General features: G+C 44.3%; 1 protein-coding gene across 1 annotated transcript in view; it reads left to right on the top strand.

The window, feature by feature from the left end:
- LOC139266083 (stAR-related lipid transfer protein 13-like) overlaps positions 1–21,536 on the top strand; it is a 77,067-nt gene that overhangs the window by 3,396 nt on the left and 52,135 nt on the right. The window contains exons 2-4 of the mRNA XM_070883936.1: positions 1,423–1,510; positions 1,740–1,753; positions 2,829–3,035. Of these exons, the coding sequence (XP_070740037.1) occupies positions 1,423–1,510; positions 1,740–1,753; positions 2,829–3,035 (309 nt within the window). The remainder of the gene's footprint in view (positions 1–1,422; positions 1,511–1,739; positions 1,754–2,828; positions 3,036–21,536) is intronic.

Below are 21,536 nucleotides of genomic sequence, written 5' to 3'. Positions count from 1 at the left end.
TTACGGGGAGAGGGCGGGTAAGTGGAGCTGAGTCCACGGCCAGATCAGCCATGATCTTATTGAATGGCGGAGCAGGCTCGAGGGGCTAGATGGCCTACTCCTGTTCCTAATTTTTATGTTCTTATAAAATCTTAAGCAGTTGAGTCTAGATCTGCAGGGGTGTGACGTTCTGGTGACACTATCATAAAGATAAAAGTGATCTTCAATCGTTGCAATGGAGTTCACCCACTGATTTACTGGCCCACAAACACTGACAGTTTGATTCAATTAAATAGGTTAAAGAGGACCAGGGGTTCACAAATTTTATAAGGCTAGATCTAGGTTAGATGTCAGGAGGTGGTTCTTTTCCCACAGAATAGTGGAAACATAGAAACATAGAAAATAGGTGCAGGAATAGGCCATTCGGCCCTTCGAGCCTGCACCGCCATTCAACAAGATCATGGCTGATCACCCACCCCAGCACTGCCCCCCCCCCCCACACCCCCTCCATACCCCCCGACCCCCCCAGCTGCAAGGACCACATCCAACTCCCTCTCGAACACATCCAATGAACTGGCATCAACAACTCTCCACGGCAGGGAACCCAACAACTCCCCGAGTGAAGAAGCCTATCCCCATCCCAAGACCGTGCCCCCCCAGCCCCCACCGGACCCACCCAACACCGGGAACACTCCCCTCGCACTCAACCCGCCCCGTCCCGCCAGAATCCTTCCCAAATGCTGAACACCCCCCGGATGTCGAGCCCCCAGCCCCGGCCACCCCGGAGCCACGCCCGCGCGACGCCAATCACACCACATCCACCATCCACCAACCGCCATCTGCGCAGTCAACCCGTCCACCCCACTCCGAACACTCCCCGCACCGAGGCACAGAGCCCCCGGGCCCACCCCTCCAACACACTTCGCCCCCCCTCCCCCCAGACCTCCGCTGCAATGTGGCCCCTCCCGTGGACCTCTGGAATAAGCTGTCGTTTCATGTGGTGGATGCGGACTCGCTGAATTCCTTCAGGCAAAAGCTGGATTTGTTTCTGGATGAGCGGAGGTCACCTCTCACAGAAGGTAGGTACTGCAGGGAATTCAGGGCCAGATGGATCGGAGAGGAATTTCCTAGATTTTCTTTTCCCAAATTGGCCTGGGTTTTTAACCTGTTTTTTTGCCTCTCCCAGGAGATCACATGGTTTTGGGGTGGTGGGCTGTATATGTTGTGATACAGAAGGTATTGCTATTGTGTAGGACAGGCTGGATGGACCAGATGGTCTTTCTCTGTCCATCATTGTTCGTATGTTCATACATCGGAATCCTTCCAATCCAGTGCAGGGGATCTCTGCTACATTTCAGTCAGTGGTCCACTATTGCAATTGGCAGGTGACTGATGGACTGTCCATTAGAGCTGCCCAGTTCATGTTAATCTCCTTGGATGCAGCTCCTCAACCTGAGAGACGTTTTCCAAGTAGCAGGATTCCCAAAGGTGGAAGGCAGTGTGGACTACACGCCTGGCTATCAAAGCAATAGTAGAAGATACGGTGGCTTACATCAACAGGAAGAAATACCAATCTCTAAATGTGCAGCTGGTTTGTGACCACAGGTATATGATCTTGCATGTCAACACGAGGTACTCTGGCAGTTAAAATGATGCATTTAGAATGAGTCAGCCCTCCGTGCTCGGTCTTTTTGCCAATCAGAAGAAGATCAACAGATGGCTTTTTGGATAAGGAGTACTCTTTGGAAAATTTCTTGCAGTAATGCTGAGGAGTGTAACAAGGCCCATACCTTCACCAGAGTCCTATTAGAGCACAACGTTGGAATGCTGAATCTACAATTCTGCCTTTTGGCTAAGTCTCATGATGCTGCACACTAAAGTCCAGCATTAGAATCGATGATGGGCATTGCCTTCAGTATCCTGCAGAGTTATACACTTGAGAAGAATCCAGCTGGATAAGGATGACAAACCACTGCAGGAAAGGGAGGAAGATGTGATAGTAGCTGTTAATGAGCATGACAATGAGAACAATCCAAAGGATTATCCAGTGCCCGGCCCAAGAAATGTTAGCAGTGCTCTGTTTAAAAACACATTCTCATGAAAATAAGTAATAAATGTATATATTTATGGATATACCCAGATCCCAATATTTATACTTGACTACATATTTCTACAACATTGAATGCTAAACTTTACAATTTTATGGCATTTCCTAGTAACACATCATCTCTCTTTATAACAATCCTGAGTATTGTTGAAATGTAAAAGTAGAAACATAATAGTCACCTGAATTTATTATGTAAATATATTATGTACTCCAAAAATTTCCCAATCTTCACCGTAGTACTTCCTCTTCATGCCTTACAACCTTTCGTTAACTTGAGTCACTAACTGAGGTGAAGGGGATGGCCAGCTTCTCTTGATATATCTAGGCCTCTGGGGACTGAATTGGATGATGTCTTTAGCAGCCACTACCCTGAGGACAAACTGCAGGTTGCATCTCCAAATCAGACAAGGGGTGCAACCTGATCGTGCTGTTGCCACCGAGCATCAAGGGATCTGACAGAGACTCAATGGATCTGAATTCTTGAGCGAAAACTAGATTTTGTGAAGATCTGCCTGCCAGGGCACGAGTGCTGGATATATTCTCCAGTGGGCCAGTGATAGCCGCAAGGCAGAGCGAATGATCTCAGTCAGAGTTGAGAACACCCTATCTATACTTCTCTTAATGTAAGCACCCAATGATAGCAGTGTGAGGTGTGTCGCAATAAGCAGACATTGCTCCAGAGGTCGCATTCATGGGGACAACCTCTGCGGGTTTCTAAGCTGTTGGGCTGGATTTTCGGGAGGTTTGCTAAACCCGGTCGGGATCCTCGGTTACCTGTTTACGGCAGCGCTGCCAAGTACCGCCGGGGAGAGCTGCGCTGGATGTGGAACGACTCGGATTGTGATAGCTTCCGAGTTTCGGCACTCAACCAACCTGTGCGCCGACCACCGACAGGTAAAACCTAGCGGTGCAGCCCTGCCGGCGGTAAGTTGGAAAACCTGCAAAAAAGGTAAGTTAGTTTGAATTGCCCGCACCTCCCCCCCCCCCCCCCCCCCAGGGCCTCTCTTGCAACGCTCCCGGCCCCGCACTAAAATTGGCGAAGATCGTGTTTTTGTGCCGCGAACAATTGTGCAACGCCTCCTGGCGCATACCCCAAAGGCCGAAAGTCAGCCTTAAATAGTTAACACAGTGAAAATGCTAATTTTCCCACTTCGCCTCTGTTTTTGCCCCAAATCGGAGAAACCTGAAAATCTAGCCCGTAATCTTCGTCAAGGAATGCTGCAATGAGGAGAAACCCTCCCCAGTGGTGCTTCAGGAGGGAGTTAGATATGGCCCTTACGGCTAAGGGGATCAAGGGGTATGGAGAGAAAGCAGGAAAGGGGTACTGAGGGAGTGATCAGCCATGATCTTATTGAATGGCGGTGCAGGCTCGAAGGGCCGAATGGTTTACTCCTGCACCTATTTTCTCTGTTTCTATGTTTCCCATGCTGGTACTGGACTCCTCCAGCAAACCAGACAGATTCTGCACTTTTTTGTAGAGGTTCCTCAGTGTTTGCAGGTAGATTCAATGCTCTAGAAGCATCCTTCATTTGAAAGCATGGCCCATGAAATCTGTGTCCTGAAGCAACTCAGCCAAAATCTGAAGCCTCCAATCAAAGATGCCATAACATTTTCCTCCATTTCCCCCCCCCCCCCACACCCATTTCCTCCTGACCATTTGTGAATTGTGTATCACCCATTGCAGTCCCTTCCATCTCACTTGTCTAAAAGCCCAGGGTGCTTGTCTGTAACCTTGCACTTGGAATGGTGATGTGTCTCATGGTGTTCTGATGGGTTGGTAACTGGAGTGGGAGTGCTCCTCTTGCCCCATGCCATTCGCCACATCGGGACACATTTCATTTGGATGGAGAACAAGCAACAAATAAATCTGAGGCCTTTCACCACTGAGCTCCTCAAAATCTTCCAGAGTGCAGTACAATAGGCTGGCTGAAGGCACATTTTGTCCGCTGAAGCTTCAGAGGCCAGGAGTGTTTCATCTATGTGCAAACCTATTTCTGCCACTGATCCACCAACCTCTTCATCTCCAATTCCTGTCACTGGATGTCCTATGATGCTGAGTTCCTTCTCCTCATTGGGGATCAACTCGTCATTCCTCCTGTGGACTAATTTTGCATTATGTGGTATCTTTTCCTGTGACGCAAATGTAGCCCACGTTCTATGATAGTCTCATTGAGCTTGTGGGTACTTGGAAAGGCAACATTGACTATATGCAAACTTCAAGACTCACAACTGTGACACTCGTAGGGTTCAGAGTGGAGTTTAAGTGTGAAGCATGTGGGGTGCTGGTGATTATGCATTATCCAGCTCGGGTGAGTCTTAATGCTTCACCACTGGCAGCACATGCTACACTGAGACACTGTGCCAAGAGGCCAACATACAAGGTGCTGCTCGGACAACCTTTATGAGGTGGGTCACACACTTACCTTGCTCATTCTGGTCAAGTAATTACAATTTTGTTGGCATTGAGTTGCTGATCTGGAGGTTATGGAGGTGGTGCTAACTGCTTCGCCTTCCAATGTGTCTCTTGCCCTGTGCACCAAAAAGTTGTACCTGCTTTGCCCTTGTTTCTTCCAAGAGGACCTCTATCTGGGAGTTAGTGAAGTGTAATGCTCTATTTTCTGCATCTCTTCTAGCTTGTCATAACTTCTCACCTTCTCTCCCATGTATCTTCTGCTCTCCCATCTCCCTTAAGCTGACAAAGGCTTTTAAAACCTGTAGCAACATCTGAGATTCCACTCAGATTCCATGCCCTCAATCAGTGAGAACCTTCTGATAATGATGTAAAAGCACTGACCCTGGTAAATCTGGCGAGGTCAGTGGCAGGATCAATGAGTGGATGTGCATATCTGCTGCACTTTCACTGGTGGAATGGGAATTGGGAAATCAAAGCCGTAATGCTTAATTGCAAAACCAAACAAAATTGAATTCTTCGCTACAAATATGGCTTACATAACTTGTATCACGCGGCAGATTTTGATACAAAGCGGGTTTCTGGTGAGTTCATTTTCTGCCCGGCAGAGGCAGCAGGAGGTCACTGCGATTTTAACCGCCGGGCACTCCTGTTTCTCCCAGCACCACAAAGGAAAGTTTTAGACTTACTCTTCTGTCTTTGCAGCAGTTGCAAATCTGCTTCTCCCGAGTGGGAAAGCCACTTCCCCATTCAGGCCCTGGTTAAAATTGCATCGGGGTATTGACGTAATCGGACCCCAGTTTGCGTTAATTTACGAGGCCCCCACCTGTTTCAGGCGTGCGCCTCATCTGCCTGCAAAAACTCTGGCTGTTAAAATTGCAAATGGTGCAGATCTGAGTGGGTAACTAACCTGCTCGTTTTTAACCACCCACCTGCCAGGTACGATTAAAATCGACTCCCAGTGCTGTCCGTTATAGCATGCTCTAGTATACCCCCACTTTATTGTAGAGCTCTCAGTTATCACTCTTACTACATCCATCTTTATTGTAAGGCTGTCAGTTATAAGACTATCTCCATTACATACTCCACCCACATTATATGGCTGTCAGTTATAATACTCTAAGTCCATCCTCATTATAAGGCCTATAGATTACTCTGTTATACTTTGTCCTCATTATAAGACACTCGGTTATAATACACGGAGTTGTATTATTAGCTCATTTACTATAAAGCTGTTAGTTATGACGCTCTCTTTGTTACACAACACCCTTAATATAACATTCCTTTAGTTACACGCTACTGTCATAATACAACACTCCTTTGGTTACACACCACTCTCAATATAAGGCTCTCCATTATAACACACTCTCCATTATTCCCTCCACCCTCACCTTAAACCCCTCAGTTATAACTAGCTTACTAGGCTATGGCTGCTGTACTTTTCAGGTTCTGCTAGTGTTCGCTCACCAGATAAACCAAACAAATCAGTGCATTTTTGGACCCTGAAATTATGTTATAATAACCAAGATCCTGAAGGTGAAAGGTCAGCATTGTAAGGTAACCCACTGGCCCCTCCAACCCCACATTAAAATGTTACACAGCAAGCTCGTTTTGTCTGATCTTTTATCTGTCTATGACTTTCTGTTCCTTTTTTGATTGGGCATGGGAAAATTTGGTGATTTTTTTCACTTTGTGGGGAATATTTTTTAATGGCTCATGTTGATGATCTCATCTGTGGCTGACAGCAGTTACTGAGTCTCGCTGAGAGAGATGAGGGGACACACTCAAATGCACAAAGCTGAAGCACTTGCAGGGTTTAAAAAAAAAGTCTAGTGAATGTTTGAAACTTTCTGCGCACTGTGTTACATCCTGTGTGAAGGCTTGTTTCCAATTGTGATGTGCGATGAGTGTTCAACTTGTAGTTCAGTATCCAGCCTTTTATGTAATCACGCGAGAAAGACTTAATTTAAATCTTAGAATTCAAGTTTCCATGATGGATCAGCTAGTAAATATACCTAGTGTGATACTGAGCGATATTGACTGGGAAGGTTCCAGATTAGAGACTCTAATTTGTGGTGAATTAGCTGATTTCAGTTGGTTGGTAGCAGTGTCCTTGGGCGAGGGAGAGAAAATAAATGAGTTGTGATTCCTGCTCCTGACCAGTATTAAGTACTTCTGTTGAAAAGTACATGTGTGTAGGAGTCAGGTTGGAACACCATAGGGCTTGCTACCTAGGTCAAATAGCCTGCTGATGCTCACGATAAGAATGACTATTTGGGTGACAGAAAGCAGAAAGTCGGAATAAATGGGTCCTTTTCGGGTTGGAAATCGGTGGTTAGTGGTGTGCCACAGGGATCGGTGCTGGGACCACAACTGTTTACAATATACATAGATGACCTGGAAGAGGGGACAGAGTGTAGTGTAACAAAATTTGCAGATGACACAAAGATTAGTGGGAAAGCGGGTTGTGTAGAGGACACAGAAAGGCTGCAAAGAGATTTAGATAGGTTAAGTGAATGGGCTAAGGTTTGGCAGATGGAATACAATGTCGGAAAATGTGAGGTCATCCACCTTGGAAAAAAAAACAGTAAAAGGGAATATTATTTGAATGGGGCAAAATTACAACATGCTGCAGTGCAGAGGGACCTGGGGGTCCTTGTGCATGAATCCCAAAAAGTTAGTTTGCAGGTGCAGCAGGTAATCAGGAAGGCGAATGGAATGTTGGCCTTCATTGCGAGAGGGATGGAGGTCCTGCTGCAACTGTATAGGGTATTGGTGAGGCCGCACCTGGAATACTGCGTGCAGTTTTGGTCACCTTACTTAAGGAAGGATATACTAGCCTTCGAGGGGGTACAGAGACGATTCACTTGGCTGATTCCGGAGATGAGGGGGTTACCTTATGATGATAGATTGAATAGACTGGGTCTTTACTCATTGGAGTTCAGAAGGATGAGGGGTGATCTTATAGAAACATTTAAAATATTGAAAGGGATAGACAAGGTAGAGGCAGAGAGGTTGTTTCCACTGGTCGGGGAGACTAGAACTAGGGGGCACAGCCTCAAAATACGGGGGAGACAATTTAAAACCGAGTTGAGAAGGAATTTCTTCTCCCAGAGGGTTGTGAATCTGTGGAATTCTCTGCCCAAGGAAGCAGTTGAGGCTAGCTCATTGAATGTATTCAAATCACAGATAGATAGATTTTTAACCAATAAGGGAATTAAGGGTTATGGGGAGCGGGTGGGTAAGTGGAGCTGAGTCCACGGCCAGATCAGCCATGATCTTTTTGAATGGCGGAGCAGGCTCGAGGGACTAGATGGCCTACTCCTGTTCCTAATTCTTATGTTCTTATGTATGTGAAATATCGTAGAACTGTCAACACCAGTGGAACTGTATCCCAGCAGGAGCCAGCAAATCGAAAAAAAACCTGAGCCGGTTCTTTATTTTCCCTCTCCCTCACCACTAGTTGTACTTCCCCTTTAAGGAAAAAGCAGTGTGAGTGGTTTAGTGTCAGGTCAGTTCCCTTCTTTAATGTTCAGGTTTCATTTCTTTTAGCTACGTTCAATGTTTGTGTTTCAGTAATGCGGTATAACTCTGCCTCGGCCAGACATCGGTTTAAAATTCTGGTTATGACCAATGGTTTCAATCAAAGCCGTACTCAAGTCAAACACCAACCCTTCACATGAAGGTTTTTTTCTCTCATTTGACCTAAAAGTATATGTAGTAAACATGCACAGCTACCCTGAAAGAAAGTGGATGGACACAGGTCTGTACTTCTTAGACTCCTTCGTTTAGCAATGGTACTGCTATGGTAGGGTAATTGTTGCACATGTTCAGTTCCTCTGAAGTAGTCTGCTGCCAAAACTCCATTGCAACACTGACTTATTAATTATTGAGGTTAGTGTCATGATAGCAAGGATGCTTCTTTCAAAAACTTGTACTTATAATCAATCATGATATGATGTCACACAAGAAAAAGGTTGTTGTTTGATGGATTATCCTTCTCACCTCCAGCCTCCAATCCTTCCCTCCCTCCTTGTCTTTTTTCCCCCTTTTTCTTATTATATCTCTCATTTCAGCCTTTTGATACCATTGACTACACCATCCTCCTACATCACTTTTCTTCCATTTTCCAGCTCAGTGGAACTGCCCTCATTTGGTTCCACTTTTACTTATCTGATCATAACCAAAGAATCTCCAACAATGGCTTTGCTTTGACTACGTACTGCCCCTTGGCGACATCATCTGCAGACATGGGGTCAGCTTCCACATGTATGCCACGACACCCAGCTTTACCTTTCTTGACCACCTCTCTTGACCGCTTCACTGCCTCTGTGCTGTCTGACTACTTGGCTTTCCCTGGATATGCCGAAATTTCTTCCAGCTAAATATTGGGATGACTGAATTTATCTTCTTTGAACTCTGCCACAACCTTCGTACCCTTACCATTCATTCCATTCCCTTAATCAGCCACAGTTTCAGGTTGAAGCGGACTGATTGCAACCATGACATCCCATTCTACCCCGAGCTGAACTTTGAACCCTTCTCCAGCACAAACAGAATGTATACTTCTACCAATGTAACATTGCCCGCATTTGCTCCTACCTCAGCCCATCTGCTGCTGAAACCTTCATCCAAGCCTTTATCACTTCCATACTCAACTATTCCAATGTTCTCCTGGCCAGCATGCCATCCTCCAGGTCTGTAATCCTCATCTCATTCTGTCCCATTCATCCACCTCTCCTGTCCTTGTTGACCAACATTTAGTTCCCGATCTTCCAATTTAAAATTCTCATCCTCATCCTTGTGTTTAAATCCTTTCATGGTCTCATTCCTCCCTCGCTCTGTAATTTCCTCCAGCCCTACAACCACCTAGAACTCTCTGTTCTTCAATTTCTTCCTCCCTTTGCCCCTCAGCATTGGCGGCCGTGCCTTTAACCGTGTAGACTCCAATCTCTGCAATTCCCTCACTAAACCCCTTCGTGGTGCCACCTCCTTCTCGTTTTTAAGGCCCTCCTTAAAACCCACTTCTTTGACCAAGCATTTGGTCACTCTCCTCCCTACCCCAACATCTTGTTTGGCTTAGTGTTCATAATTGTCTGATTATGCCTCTGTGAAGCACTTTGGGAATTTTTCCTCCTTCGAGATGCTATATAAATGTACGTGTTTGTTATTTTCTATCAATTTTCTATGATTTCTTCCCTAAACTTTCCTTCCTTGTTCCTCCTAAATTGAAAATCAACTGTCACACAGCAACTTCTTCCTTATTTTGTTACAATCACGACTCATCTGACTGTAATTCATTCTTTTCCAGGACCTCAACATTTCGAGCTTTGCTTCCTTGCCCTTACAATCTACAACAGCTTGACATTACTTAACCACTAGCTCCTGATTTTCCTTACTGCCTCTGTTACTATTTCTGATTTTGATGGTGTCTGCATTGTAGACTTTGGCCCTTCAACAAAGGAAATGAAAACGTCCACAAGTCTCGTCACATGTCCTTCTGTACAAACAAGGTAAAGAATCGTGCAAGACATGTTACCAGGGTGATGCAACTGTCCTCCACGTAAAAGCACTGCAACATGAATATTTAGTTTATTTCAAACACATATTTTAATTCATTTAACATTTTATTTTCTACTTTTCTGCCCTAAAGGGACTGCTTTTTTGCAGGAGTATGACTCCACCAATGCACACTCCACCCTTGGAACCTCATCCAAGTGGCCAGTCTTTAAAGTGTGAGCTTAGACTGTGAGCAATAGTAAACTATTAGACCAAATTCAGCATCACAGCTGAGCCCGGACCTACTCTCATCTGCCATGCATATATACAAGAGTCACTGAATGGTGCCAGATATGAGCAATCTAGCTGATCCTAGCCCTCTATAATTGGACCCATTGACCAGAAATGAGCACCCAGGTTGATTTTAGGTTTCCTTAATGGAGGGACACAGAGCCCAGTGATCAAGAATAGGCAGCCTGACTAATAGCACTTCTGCTGCTGACTCAATTAAGATCAGTTAACTCACCACAATCTGGGGATGGAAACTGGGACCTTCCTGGTCTGCATGACTCAACTGTCCACTGCCATAACCAGTTGAGGCTGAGGTTTTGGCCGAGATTTTCCGATTATAATGCCAACGATAATCCATTCATTTTGATGTCTGTGTTATAATTGGAAGACTGAAGCCTTTTTTGTTTTGGAATATAATTTTTGGGAGATCTGCGAGAGGCTGAGAGAGAGTGTACACACCATCTTTATTCAAAAATAAATGTATTTCAACATCTTAAGATTTGCTGTGATTTGGAAGCAACTTCAAAAAATAATTACAAGTTTGGGCTATTGACTGTTGGGAAAGAGGATCGGAAAAAATGATGTTTGACCCCAAATTTATTTTAGGGTTTAATAAGCAACTGAAGAAATGTTCCTCCGAGCCATCACTCTCAACCAATTAGACATGTCATGACTCAGGCACCACTATAATGCCCGAGTTTCTTACTGTTTGGGGAATTTTGTACTTGAGGGTAAGGGAGGTACAGGGAAATGGAACACTTTCCCTTTTGGACACTGGGTGGGGGCATAATTTTAACCTAACTCACCTGTCAGGAAACTGATGGGATCGGATCTAATGCTGGTTTTACACTGCCCAATTTTACTCTCCAGTGAGGTGAATGGAGAGTGATATTGGGCAGGGTGTAAAACTGGCGTTCCACCCGATCCTGTGCGTTTCCCACCCAGTGAGTTAGGTTAAAATGACTGCTCTAGAGTCAGCATCAAATACAGGCCAGGGGTAGCATGGGTTACATGCAGCGTAAAGCTCCCTCTGCACTCTGCCATTAAGCACTCTGAGGCTTAATTAGGTGCAGATTAAAGGTTCCACTGTGCTGGCTGTGCCTTAGAAGAGCAGCCCAGTCTGCACCAGGGTGACATATTGGATTTCCCAAACCATGGCCTCTGGAGTGAAGGTGGCAATGGAAGGTAACTGGATGGCAACTAGGAATTGGATTGAGACTTGCCAACACCCATTTTCCATTGGACTCTTGTATCTAACAGAGAGGCAAGACTTTCATTATGGCCTGGATTCAAAACCAGATTTGAGAAAGGATAGGGTGTAGCCCATCACATCAGCCAGTTCCCACTGAGTAAATTCTAAATTCATATACTTGTTGGGTCCAATGGCCTTTTCTCATTTCATTCTTTCTTCTGTTTGGCTTGTACTAACTGCTGCCCAACACCCCCCCGCCCCGCCCCTGCCCAAGTGCCTGGAGGTGACTTTTGGCAGGCCCTGTGATTTTGCTTTCTAACCATTCAGTTATTTAAGAGTACTATGATAAATGGAGACATTTGCTTATGGGATGCTTACAAATGAATTGCAAGAAGAATGCGGCTTAATTTTGTGAACCTCTGTATTCACTGTTTTGTGAAAGAATTAGAAATGGGTTTACCTAAATGATTGTAATGCGCAGCATTGAGAATCTGATCAAGTCTCAGATAAGTATTGTCATCCTGCTCTCAGTACATTCCATTTACTTGCAGCGATGCACTGGACTTAGGACTGTTGGAAAATGTACTGCAATGTAAATTATGGAAATTCATTGCACTCAACATGGAGTTAGGGAGGGCAGAGGTGAATTTGGCCTCCTCTCTGGTTTTTGTTAATACTCGGGATTACTTCTATCACCTGGCCTGCACACACATGCTATAAGCACAGCTGACAACATTAAAAACAATTACGATGTTTCAATGTAAATTTTGTGCTCATCAAAGTGAGGGCTATTAGAATTGGTAAACAGAACACGTTCTGTATTGAGTATCCATTGTCAACATCAGGCATTCCTAGGTCAAGTATAACATGGATTAGATACAGAGTAAAGTTTCCTCTTCTCCAACAATATGCCTCAACCCTCATTTCTGAAGAGCACCTCCTATTTCATCATGTCTGTTTCCTGCACCAGCCATTCTGCAGCTATTTGAGTGAGGTTGCCATTTGGTATCAAATTCTGGACAGGTTTACACTGTGAGCCCATATCCACAGCTGAGAATGTCCAAACTCATTTCAAATGGAAGCTTTAAGGCTAAAAGAAAATTGAATTGTGGTGATGAGGAGGGGTTGGATTTCCATAAGATGCTTGCACATAATTATCCTTCCCCATCTGAGGGGAGGGCTTTAAAACGGCTGTCGACTTCCACTTAGTTTAGCACCCTAGGGCTCCATTTTCCCCAGTAATTTGCACTGTTTTTTTTGAGCAGGCTGCTCTTTTTGGCCTAAGTTGAAAAATCACAGTTTCCCCAATCAATTGGCACCAGCTAGTTACGATTTTTTTAGGTCCGTTTTTTTTCAGCCAAAGGGGGCGTAGCCAGCCACCTACGCCAATTCTGGCCATTTAGGGAAGTTTGCCAGCTGAGAGTTACTCCAGTTGTGCTTAGCCAGCATATGTAGCCTTTGCAGAAAAACCTCCCGGAGAGTTAAGGAAATTGGCGCAGTAGATGCCCGGATACACTGAAAGAATTGAAAAACACAGAGCAGCAACTTACCTCCAACCCCGCCCGAAGGCTGTCCGCTCCCATTCTCGATCTCCGTTCACACATACAGTCCAGTCCCATTCTCAGTCCCCGGTTCACACACATAACAGAGAGAGAGAGAAAAATTCTGAAGGTGTTGACCATTATTAGGGTACTGGCCAACCTCTTCTTTCTCGTACCTCATCCATGTGAGAAATTTTTCATATGGGAGCGCAGCTAAGCCATCCAAATTTAAGGAATGTCTGAGCAAAATCCTATCCATAACCAAATCCACACACACCCTTTCCAGTAGGGCTAACAATCAGGAGTAACAAACATGGATAATTTTCCATTTACTAACCCAGAGGAGTTGTGGACAATTGCAGCACTCATGTTGCTACAGCTGAAATTTGATTTAGACCAAGAATTAAATTTGGACATTCCTGGTCTTATAATGGTTCAGTACCACACAGGGTGATCTCAGAGCCATTGGGTGAGTATTCAGGTCTAATGTGAATCAACATCAAATGGGCAGGAGAGGGGAAAGTGCATTGCATGTTTTCCTTTGAGTCAATCACAGAACAGAACCCTTCCTCTCCCTTGCTTCATCAAATTGGCATGTCCTTTACTCCGTGCTAGGGCTGTGCCCAATAATGAGGCTCTCAGAGGCTGAAGGAATGAGCAAGCGGCTGTCATCTTTGGCTTCACACACTGTGGCCCCTGTTCCGGGATCCTGTCAATATGCAGTTCACAGGCCGTCTCTCTCTGCGTCTCTTTCCAATTTCCTGTGAGAAGTTTAGCCTGTGAGTGGGCTCTTTGATTCCAATTTCTTTGCAGTCAAAAGGTCGCCAGAGGAGAATGCCATTTGTGCCGGCATGAAAGAGGGACAGCGATACATTTTTTAAAGCTCTATTTAACCAATGTTCACTTTTTCACAATAACTAGCTTAGAATCAGTGATGTCATTACTTGTTTCTTGAAAATGTTTCCAATGAGCCACTCTTTTGAATGGAATGATTCAATTTGGTGGTGTGGGTGAAAGATTTTGGCTCATTCCCTATCTGATTTTAATTGCATGATTTATACTCCGAGCATCAGACCTTTTGATAAGTCATTGCAAGGTCTACCATATGGTAAAAAATAAGTCTGTTCCTCCATTTTGCCAGCCGTTTAATTTTTTTGCCAGGGTTCTCCCCAGTACTAAAGCTCTTGTTATTTAGCTGTTAACGTGCTGTCATTGTTCTTTTAATGAGATCTGGAAATTACTGCTAATTATGTTACTGCTGCACAGGCTAGTAGTTGACCCATTATAACCTGTGGTATCACTGCAATGCATATGGGAACAAATGCCCCTATTTATCAAATTTAAAATTACATATATACATCATTTTTGAGCATACATAAAATATCTCCACATTGAAGTGATATCAAAGCACCAAACTTTTGTAAAGAATACATTTTATTGTCCAAGGCAGTGTAAGTACTTGAGGTCTTATTTAGAATGAGAGACAGTGAAATTGCTTTTATTTAAAATGTTTATTTTCTACATGATGTCGTATGGTTCCATAGTACTTTCATTCTGTGAATTTGTCTGGATGAGTGCAGCTCCAACAACACTCTAAGCTCGACACCATCCTGGACAAAGCAGCCCACTTGATTGGCACCCCATCCACCACATTAAACATTAATTCTCCACCACCACCGGCGTACCGTGGCTGCAGTGTGTACCATCTACAAGATACACTGCAGCAACTCGCCAAGGCTTCTTTGACAGCACCTCCCAAACCTGCAACCTCTACCACTTAGAAGGACAAGGGCAGCAGGCACATGGGAACACCATCACTTCCAAGTTCCCCATCAACTCTCACACCATTCCTGACTTGGAAATATATTGCCATTCCTTCATTGTCGCTGAGTCAAAATCCTGAAACTCCCTCCCTAACAGCACTATGGGAATATCTTCACCAAACGGACTGCAGCGGTTCAAGAAGGTGGCTTACCACCACCTTCTCAAGGGCAATTAGGGATGGGCAATAAATGCTGGCCTTGCCAGCGATACCCACATCCCAGGAATGATTTTTTTTTAAATTCTCCTTTCCGTCCCTTATCCATTTTGATGGTACAGTTGCTCGCGTTCTCAAAGAGAAATCTGTCAAGTTTGACTTGCTTCTCTTCTACAGTGCTAATCTCAATGATTTTAGTAAAGAATTTCCTTTCATTGCTCCATTCTGGTCTACTATTACAACCAACATCAAGTTTTATCCCTGCCATGCTTGTGGCACTCGGCTTTAAACACTCCAGTGACACCTCTAGCTTTGATTGCAACCTTTCCATCATCGTTGAGGTGTTTTCTTACAAACTTACTTCTGACCTTTGCATTATTTTCAATTTCTCTTCCACCTAAATCCACCTTTTCTTCTCCTTGAATATTTGCTTGTGTTTACCCTACCCCTAAGAAAGTATTGCTCTATTGCCTTTATATGGGTACCTTCTAAATTTGTGTGAACTACTGCTAACTCTCAAAGTATCCTGTACTTTCAACTTTGGGTCTATTCAAGGATCTGCCAAAGGGGGCTTGAAGTGAAAACATTGTACACATATCTAGTAGTAATCAAAAATTGTCAATATTAAGAGGCTTTAACTCGCTGACAAAATGAAGAGTAGCTGTCAGATATTTTTTAATTGAGTTCATGATTACTGATTGGTAAGAACATGGGCCACATGGGATGCTGACATGGCCTCAAGGTAATGATTACAGCAGATGGCCAGGGGGAAATTTGTTCAGAGAGAGCTCCCTAGGAATCTGCAATCCCGTCTGCCATCTTTTATGCCTCTTATGAAGGGGAAATCATGGATGATAAATTTGCTGGAGTTCTTTGAGGATGTAATGAACAGGGTGGCTAAAGGGGAACCAGTGGATGTGGTGTATTTAGACTTCCAGAAGGCATTTGACAAGGTGCCACATAAAAGGTTACTGCACAAGATAAAAGTTCACGGAGTTGGGGATAATATATTAGCATGAATAGAAGATTAGCTCATTAACAGAGAACAGAGAGTCGGGATAAATGGTTCATTCTCTGGTTGGCAACCAGTAACTAGTGGGGTGCCGCAGGAATCAGTGCTGGGGCCCCAACTATTTACAATCTATATTAATGACTTGGAAGAAGGGACTGAGTGTAACGTAGCCAAGTTTGCTGATGACACAAAGATGGGAGGAAAAGCAATGTGTGAGGAGGACACAAAAAATCTGCAAAAGGACATAGACAGGTTAAGTGAGTGGGCAAAAATTTGGCAGATGGGGTATTATTTTGGAAAGTGTGAGGTCATGCACTTTGGCAGAAAAAATGAAAGAGCAAGTTATTACTTAAATGGAGAAAGATTGCAAAGTGCCGCAGTACAGCAGGACCTGGGGGTACTTGTGCATGAAATGCAAAAGGATAGTCTGCAGATACAGCATATGATCAGGAAGGCCAATGGTATCTTGGCCTTTTTTGCAAAGGGGATGGAGTATAAAAGCAGGGAAGTTTTACTGCAGCTATATAAGGTATTGGTGAAGCCACACCTGGAATACTGTGTGCAGTTTTGGTTTCCATATTTACGAAAGGATATACTTGCTTTGGAGGCAGTTCAGAGAAGATTCACTAGGTTGATTCCGGGGATGAGAAGGTTGACTTATGAGGAAAGGTTGGGTAGGTTGGGCCTCTACTCATTGATATTCAGAAGAATGAGAGGTGATCTTATCGAAATGTACAAGATTATGAGGGGGCTTGACAAGGTTGGATGCAGAGAGAATGTTTCCACCGATGAGGGAGACTAGAACTAGAGGGCATGATCTTAGAATAAGGGGCCGCCCATTTAAAACAGAATGGCAGAGCAGGCTCGAGTGGCCATATGGCCTATTCCTGTTCCTATTTCTTATATTCTTATGTTCTTATGGAGTGGTGCTGGAGTAAGAGACCACAGCTGTAACAGGAAGACTAGGCACCAAGATAAGTTTTGAGGTTCAAATCTATTGAGGTCTTCCTTGCTCACTCTCAACAAGCTCCCTGCTGGAGTGGAACTAAACTATAGAACCAATGGAAATCTGTTCAACCGTCGTCGCCTCCAGGCTAGATCCAAGGTCCTCCCATCCTCTGTCATTGAACTATAGTATGCGGACAACGCTTGCGTCTGTGCACATTCAGAGGTCGAACTCCAAGCCATCATCAACGTATTCACCGAGGCCTAGGAAAGCATAGGCCTTACACTAAACATCCGAAAAACAAAGGTCCTCCACCAAACTGACTCCATCACACAGCACTGCCCCCCGATCATCAAAATCCACGGCACGGTCTTGGACAACGTGGACTATTTCCCATACCTCGGGAGCCTACTATCAGCAAGGGCAGACATCGATGACGAGTTCCAACACTGTCTCCAGTGTGCCAGCGCAGCCTACGGTCGCCTGAGGAAGAGAGTGTTTGAAGACCACAAATCTGGCACCAAGCTTATGGTCTCCAGGGCAGTAGTGATACCCGCCCTCCTGTATGGCTCAGAGATGTGGACCATATACAGTAGACATGTCAAAGCGCTGGAGAAGTACCATCAGCGCTGCCTCCACAAGATCCTGCAAATCCACTGGGAGGATAGACGCAACAATGTCAGTGTTCTCACTCAGGCCAGCATCAAAGCACGGACCACACTCGACCAGCTCTGTTGGGTGGGTCACATCATCCGCATGCCTGACACGAGACTCCCAAAGCAAGCGCTCTACTTTGAACTCCTACATGGCAATCGTACCCCAGGTGGGCAGAGGAAACGTTTCAAGGACACCCTCAAAGCCTCCTTGAAAGAGTGTAACATTCCCACCGGCACCTGGGAGTCCCTGGCCTAAGACTGCCCTAAGTGGACGAAGAGCATCCGGGAGGGCGTTGAGCACCTCGAGTCTCGTCGCCGAGAGTATGCAGAAATCAAGCGCAGGCAGCGGAAGGAGCGTGCGGCAAACCAGACTCCCTACCCAACCTTTCCATCAACCAGTGTCTGTCCCATCTGTGACAGAGACTGTAATTCCCGTATTGGACTGTTCAGTCACCTGAGAACTCACTTTTAGCGTGGAAGCAAGTCTTCCTCGAATTCGAGGGACTGCCTATGATGATGATGATGTAATGCTTACTTGTTTAAAACCTGCTGAGAGTTTAGCGGATTTAAAAAAAAACGCTTTTATAATGATTGGAAATTATTGCCCAAGGGATGAGGTGGTACTAAGCCCTAAGATGGGGAACTGGAGGAAGTGGGAGCACTATGTGAAGTTCAGGTTAACATTTCATAATTATGCCAGGTTTACTAAGGCGAGGGTAAGAGAGTACAAACAATTTTAGAAAATGTATTTTAATTAAAGGACAAAACATTCGGGTAATGAAACTTTGAGTTTTAAATTGTCTGCCTATATTTTTCATTCCTCATTCATGTTTTTTGGCATTTTGTAGGGATTTTCCTGTTATTTACTTGTTCTAACTGCATTAATCATTATTCACATATACTGTACACTGGCTGTGCAGGATCTTGCGGCGATGTCTCCGCATGATCCTGCAAATCCCCTGGGAGGACAGATGCACTAACATTAGTGTCCTCGTCCAGGCCAACATCCCCAGCATTGAAGCACTGACCACACTTGATCAGCTCCGGTGGGCAGGCCAGACACGAGACTCCCAAAGCAAGCGCTCTACTCGGAACTCGTCCACGGCAAACGAGCCAAAGACGGGCAGAGGAAACGTTACAAGGACACCCTCAAAGCCTCCCTGATAAAGTGTGACATCTCCACTGACACCTGGGAGTCCCTGGCCATAGACCGCCCTAAGTGGAGGAAGTGCATTCGGGAGGGCGCTGAGCTCCTCAAGTATTGTCGCCGAGAGCATGCAGAAATCAAGCGCAGGCAGCGAAAGGAGTGTGCGGCAAACCAGCTTCCCTGCCCACCGTTTCCCTCAACGACTATTTGTTCCACCTGTGACAGAGACTGCGGTTCTCGTATTGGACTGTACAGCCACCTAAGAACTCATGCTAAGAGTGGAAGCAAGTCTTCCTCGATTCCGAGGAACTGCCTATGATGATGATGACACTGGCTGTTGACTGAAATTTTCTGGAACACGTAGCAGACTGAGGGGTTAATTACTTGTCCGAGACAATGTTTCCTTTCTATTGAGGTCCCAGTGTTTTTATTAACCCCACAAGGGTTGGTTTCCAAGCTTCAGACATGGATTGGGGTTTCTCTGCTGTTGCAAGCGGCTTTAGTATGTGTTATAGTCCTTACGCATTATGTAATAAGCATTCTGTGACAAGTGTATTTGTTTTTGTTTTGTTAAAGCTTTTTGTTTATGTTGTATTGTTAAATTTCCATTGAAGCTGGTTCCATGACCATTTTTGTCTGGTGCATTTCTGCAAATGGTACTCTCGACAGATTTACACTGAACATTTTACTTAGATCACATTAATTTTAACATTAAAAATATCATGCTTTTCAAGGCAAGAGAGTTCAACACCAACAAACACTTCCAGATCAAATGCAACATAGGTTAGGTTCCGTGTGAAGCTCCCTCTACACTGTCCCATTAAACAATCACTGCTGTTGCGATGGGTTAGATGGAGAGTAGAGATCCTTCTGCACTATCCCATCAATATACCTTGATCCCAAACTAAAACAAATCCCCTTCACACTGTGACATTTCCATTTTTCATGCTAACCATTGCTATGTGAGATTGACAATTTACTACTAACCAGCACAGAATGATTTGTGCGGTGATATTATACCCACCCAGGAACTAGGTTGAATCAAACTAAAAATATTTCATTCAGGACTTGTAGAGCTAGCTGAGAGAAAAAGTTCATCCCATCAGACTGAGCAGGGTTTGAACCTAGGTTCTGAATGTTAAAAATTGCATACTAAGTCAGTATGTCAGCCAGCCAGGTGTGGTAGGATTTAGTTATCCCAACTAGCTTCACTATGAAATTAAGCTTGAAGCACAGATGGTGCGGTATGGTGTGGAACAGTGACACTGGATGTACAAAAACGTCTGATCTGATTATGCCCTGGACGTTCAGTGTTGACAGTTCGTTTTCAGATCCTATTAGAGCTTTGTGGTAGCGAGGCTCATCTGCTTCCCTCTCATCATGGATTCTAAGAGACAACAAAATGGGAGAGCTCATTTGTAACCATCCTCCATACTTGCAGGTCCCAGATACAAATCCCGGCTCTGTGCTGAGTTGCTTGATCTTGGAAGGGGTAGCAGTTGGGGCACTACAGCTGTCCTGAATGCACCTGGATTAGAAATACTGTGGGTGAAATTCAATTTTGGCGTTGGCACAAAACAGGCTACCTGATTTTTTTTTCCATTGACTGCATAATTTGAATTTCTCACCTTTCGATCTCCATTCTTGGTTCTGTATTAGAAACATGGCAGTGCTGATTCCAAAATAGTACTTCTGCCCAGAAATGTCTATATGGTTCTTTGACTGGAAATGTATGCTAGCTTGACAGCAATGGATTTTATATGCCTTCGTCAAATTCTTAGGAATATGTAGGTAATGGCTATTCTGTTCCAGTGCTTGATTGGGCAAAGACTATCACGAGACAGGACACAAATTGTAATGGTGCATTAGATATTTCTCTTACTGAATCCCCTTAATGAGGTGTATAAATGTTCTTTCAGAATATTTCCAGAAAGCATGAGAAAGGAAATAAGTACATGGGTTAGTATAATAAAAACTTTAAACAGGACTTTTTGAAAATCATGTAGTAGAATGTGCACTGGCGTTCTGTTGGATGAAACCAAATTACCTGGAGAAATAGGATGGTCTATACTCATAAGTGTCTCATTGTGTCAATACATGTCTCTTTGATTCCTTGATTGGCAAATGAATCAGAGGCTGAGATGAGAATTTATTTTACGCAGTGAGTTGTTGTGATCTGGGTTGGAATTAGATAAATACCCGAAAAGGAAAAGTTTGCAGAACTATGGGAAAAGAACAGGGAAGTGGGACTAGTTGGATAGAGCCAGTACAGGCATGATGGGCCAAATGGCCATCTCCTGTGCTGCAAGATTCGATGATTCGAAGTCACATTTATAATTTTGGGGGGGGGGGGCAGTCAGTTTTTTTCCTTCTTTATGGGGAGTTAGCCCTAAAATCCCACAGCCATTAATTTATATAGACATAGATGAAGTTCTCTGTGTGTGTTTGAATCTGTATTGACAGTGCGGAAGCAATACATTTTGGTTGGATAGAAGTTGCACTGATTTAACTGGGTGCTATTCAAGTATGGGTCCTGAAATGCTAGGCAACATCCCTTTAACCAACCAGTTTGTATGATCTTGTGGAATTCAGCGTGGTCCTATGCTGCAGTAGTACAGGTTTCTGTTTATACAGTACAGTTAGGGTTACTCACTGTAACTGAATTCAACATAGTAAAGTTTACCTTCTCTGTAATTATGTAGTGTGGCCATTCAATCAGCAGGGTTAGGATTATTTACCGTGTAATGGTAAGTAGTGCCTGTTTATTCAGCAGAGCGA

The sequence above is a fragment of the Pristiophorus japonicus genome, chromosome 6, assembly GCF_044704955.1.
Source record: "Pristiophorus japonicus isolate sPriJap1 chromosome 6, sPriJap1.hap1, whole genome shotgun sequence".
Taxonomy (NCBI): Eukaryota; Metazoa; Chordata; class Chondrichthyes; family Pristiophoridae; genus Pristiophorus; species Pristiophorus japonicus.
Note: the sequence above shows the minus strand (reverse complement) of the source record. Positions and strands in the feature narration are given on the sequence as shown.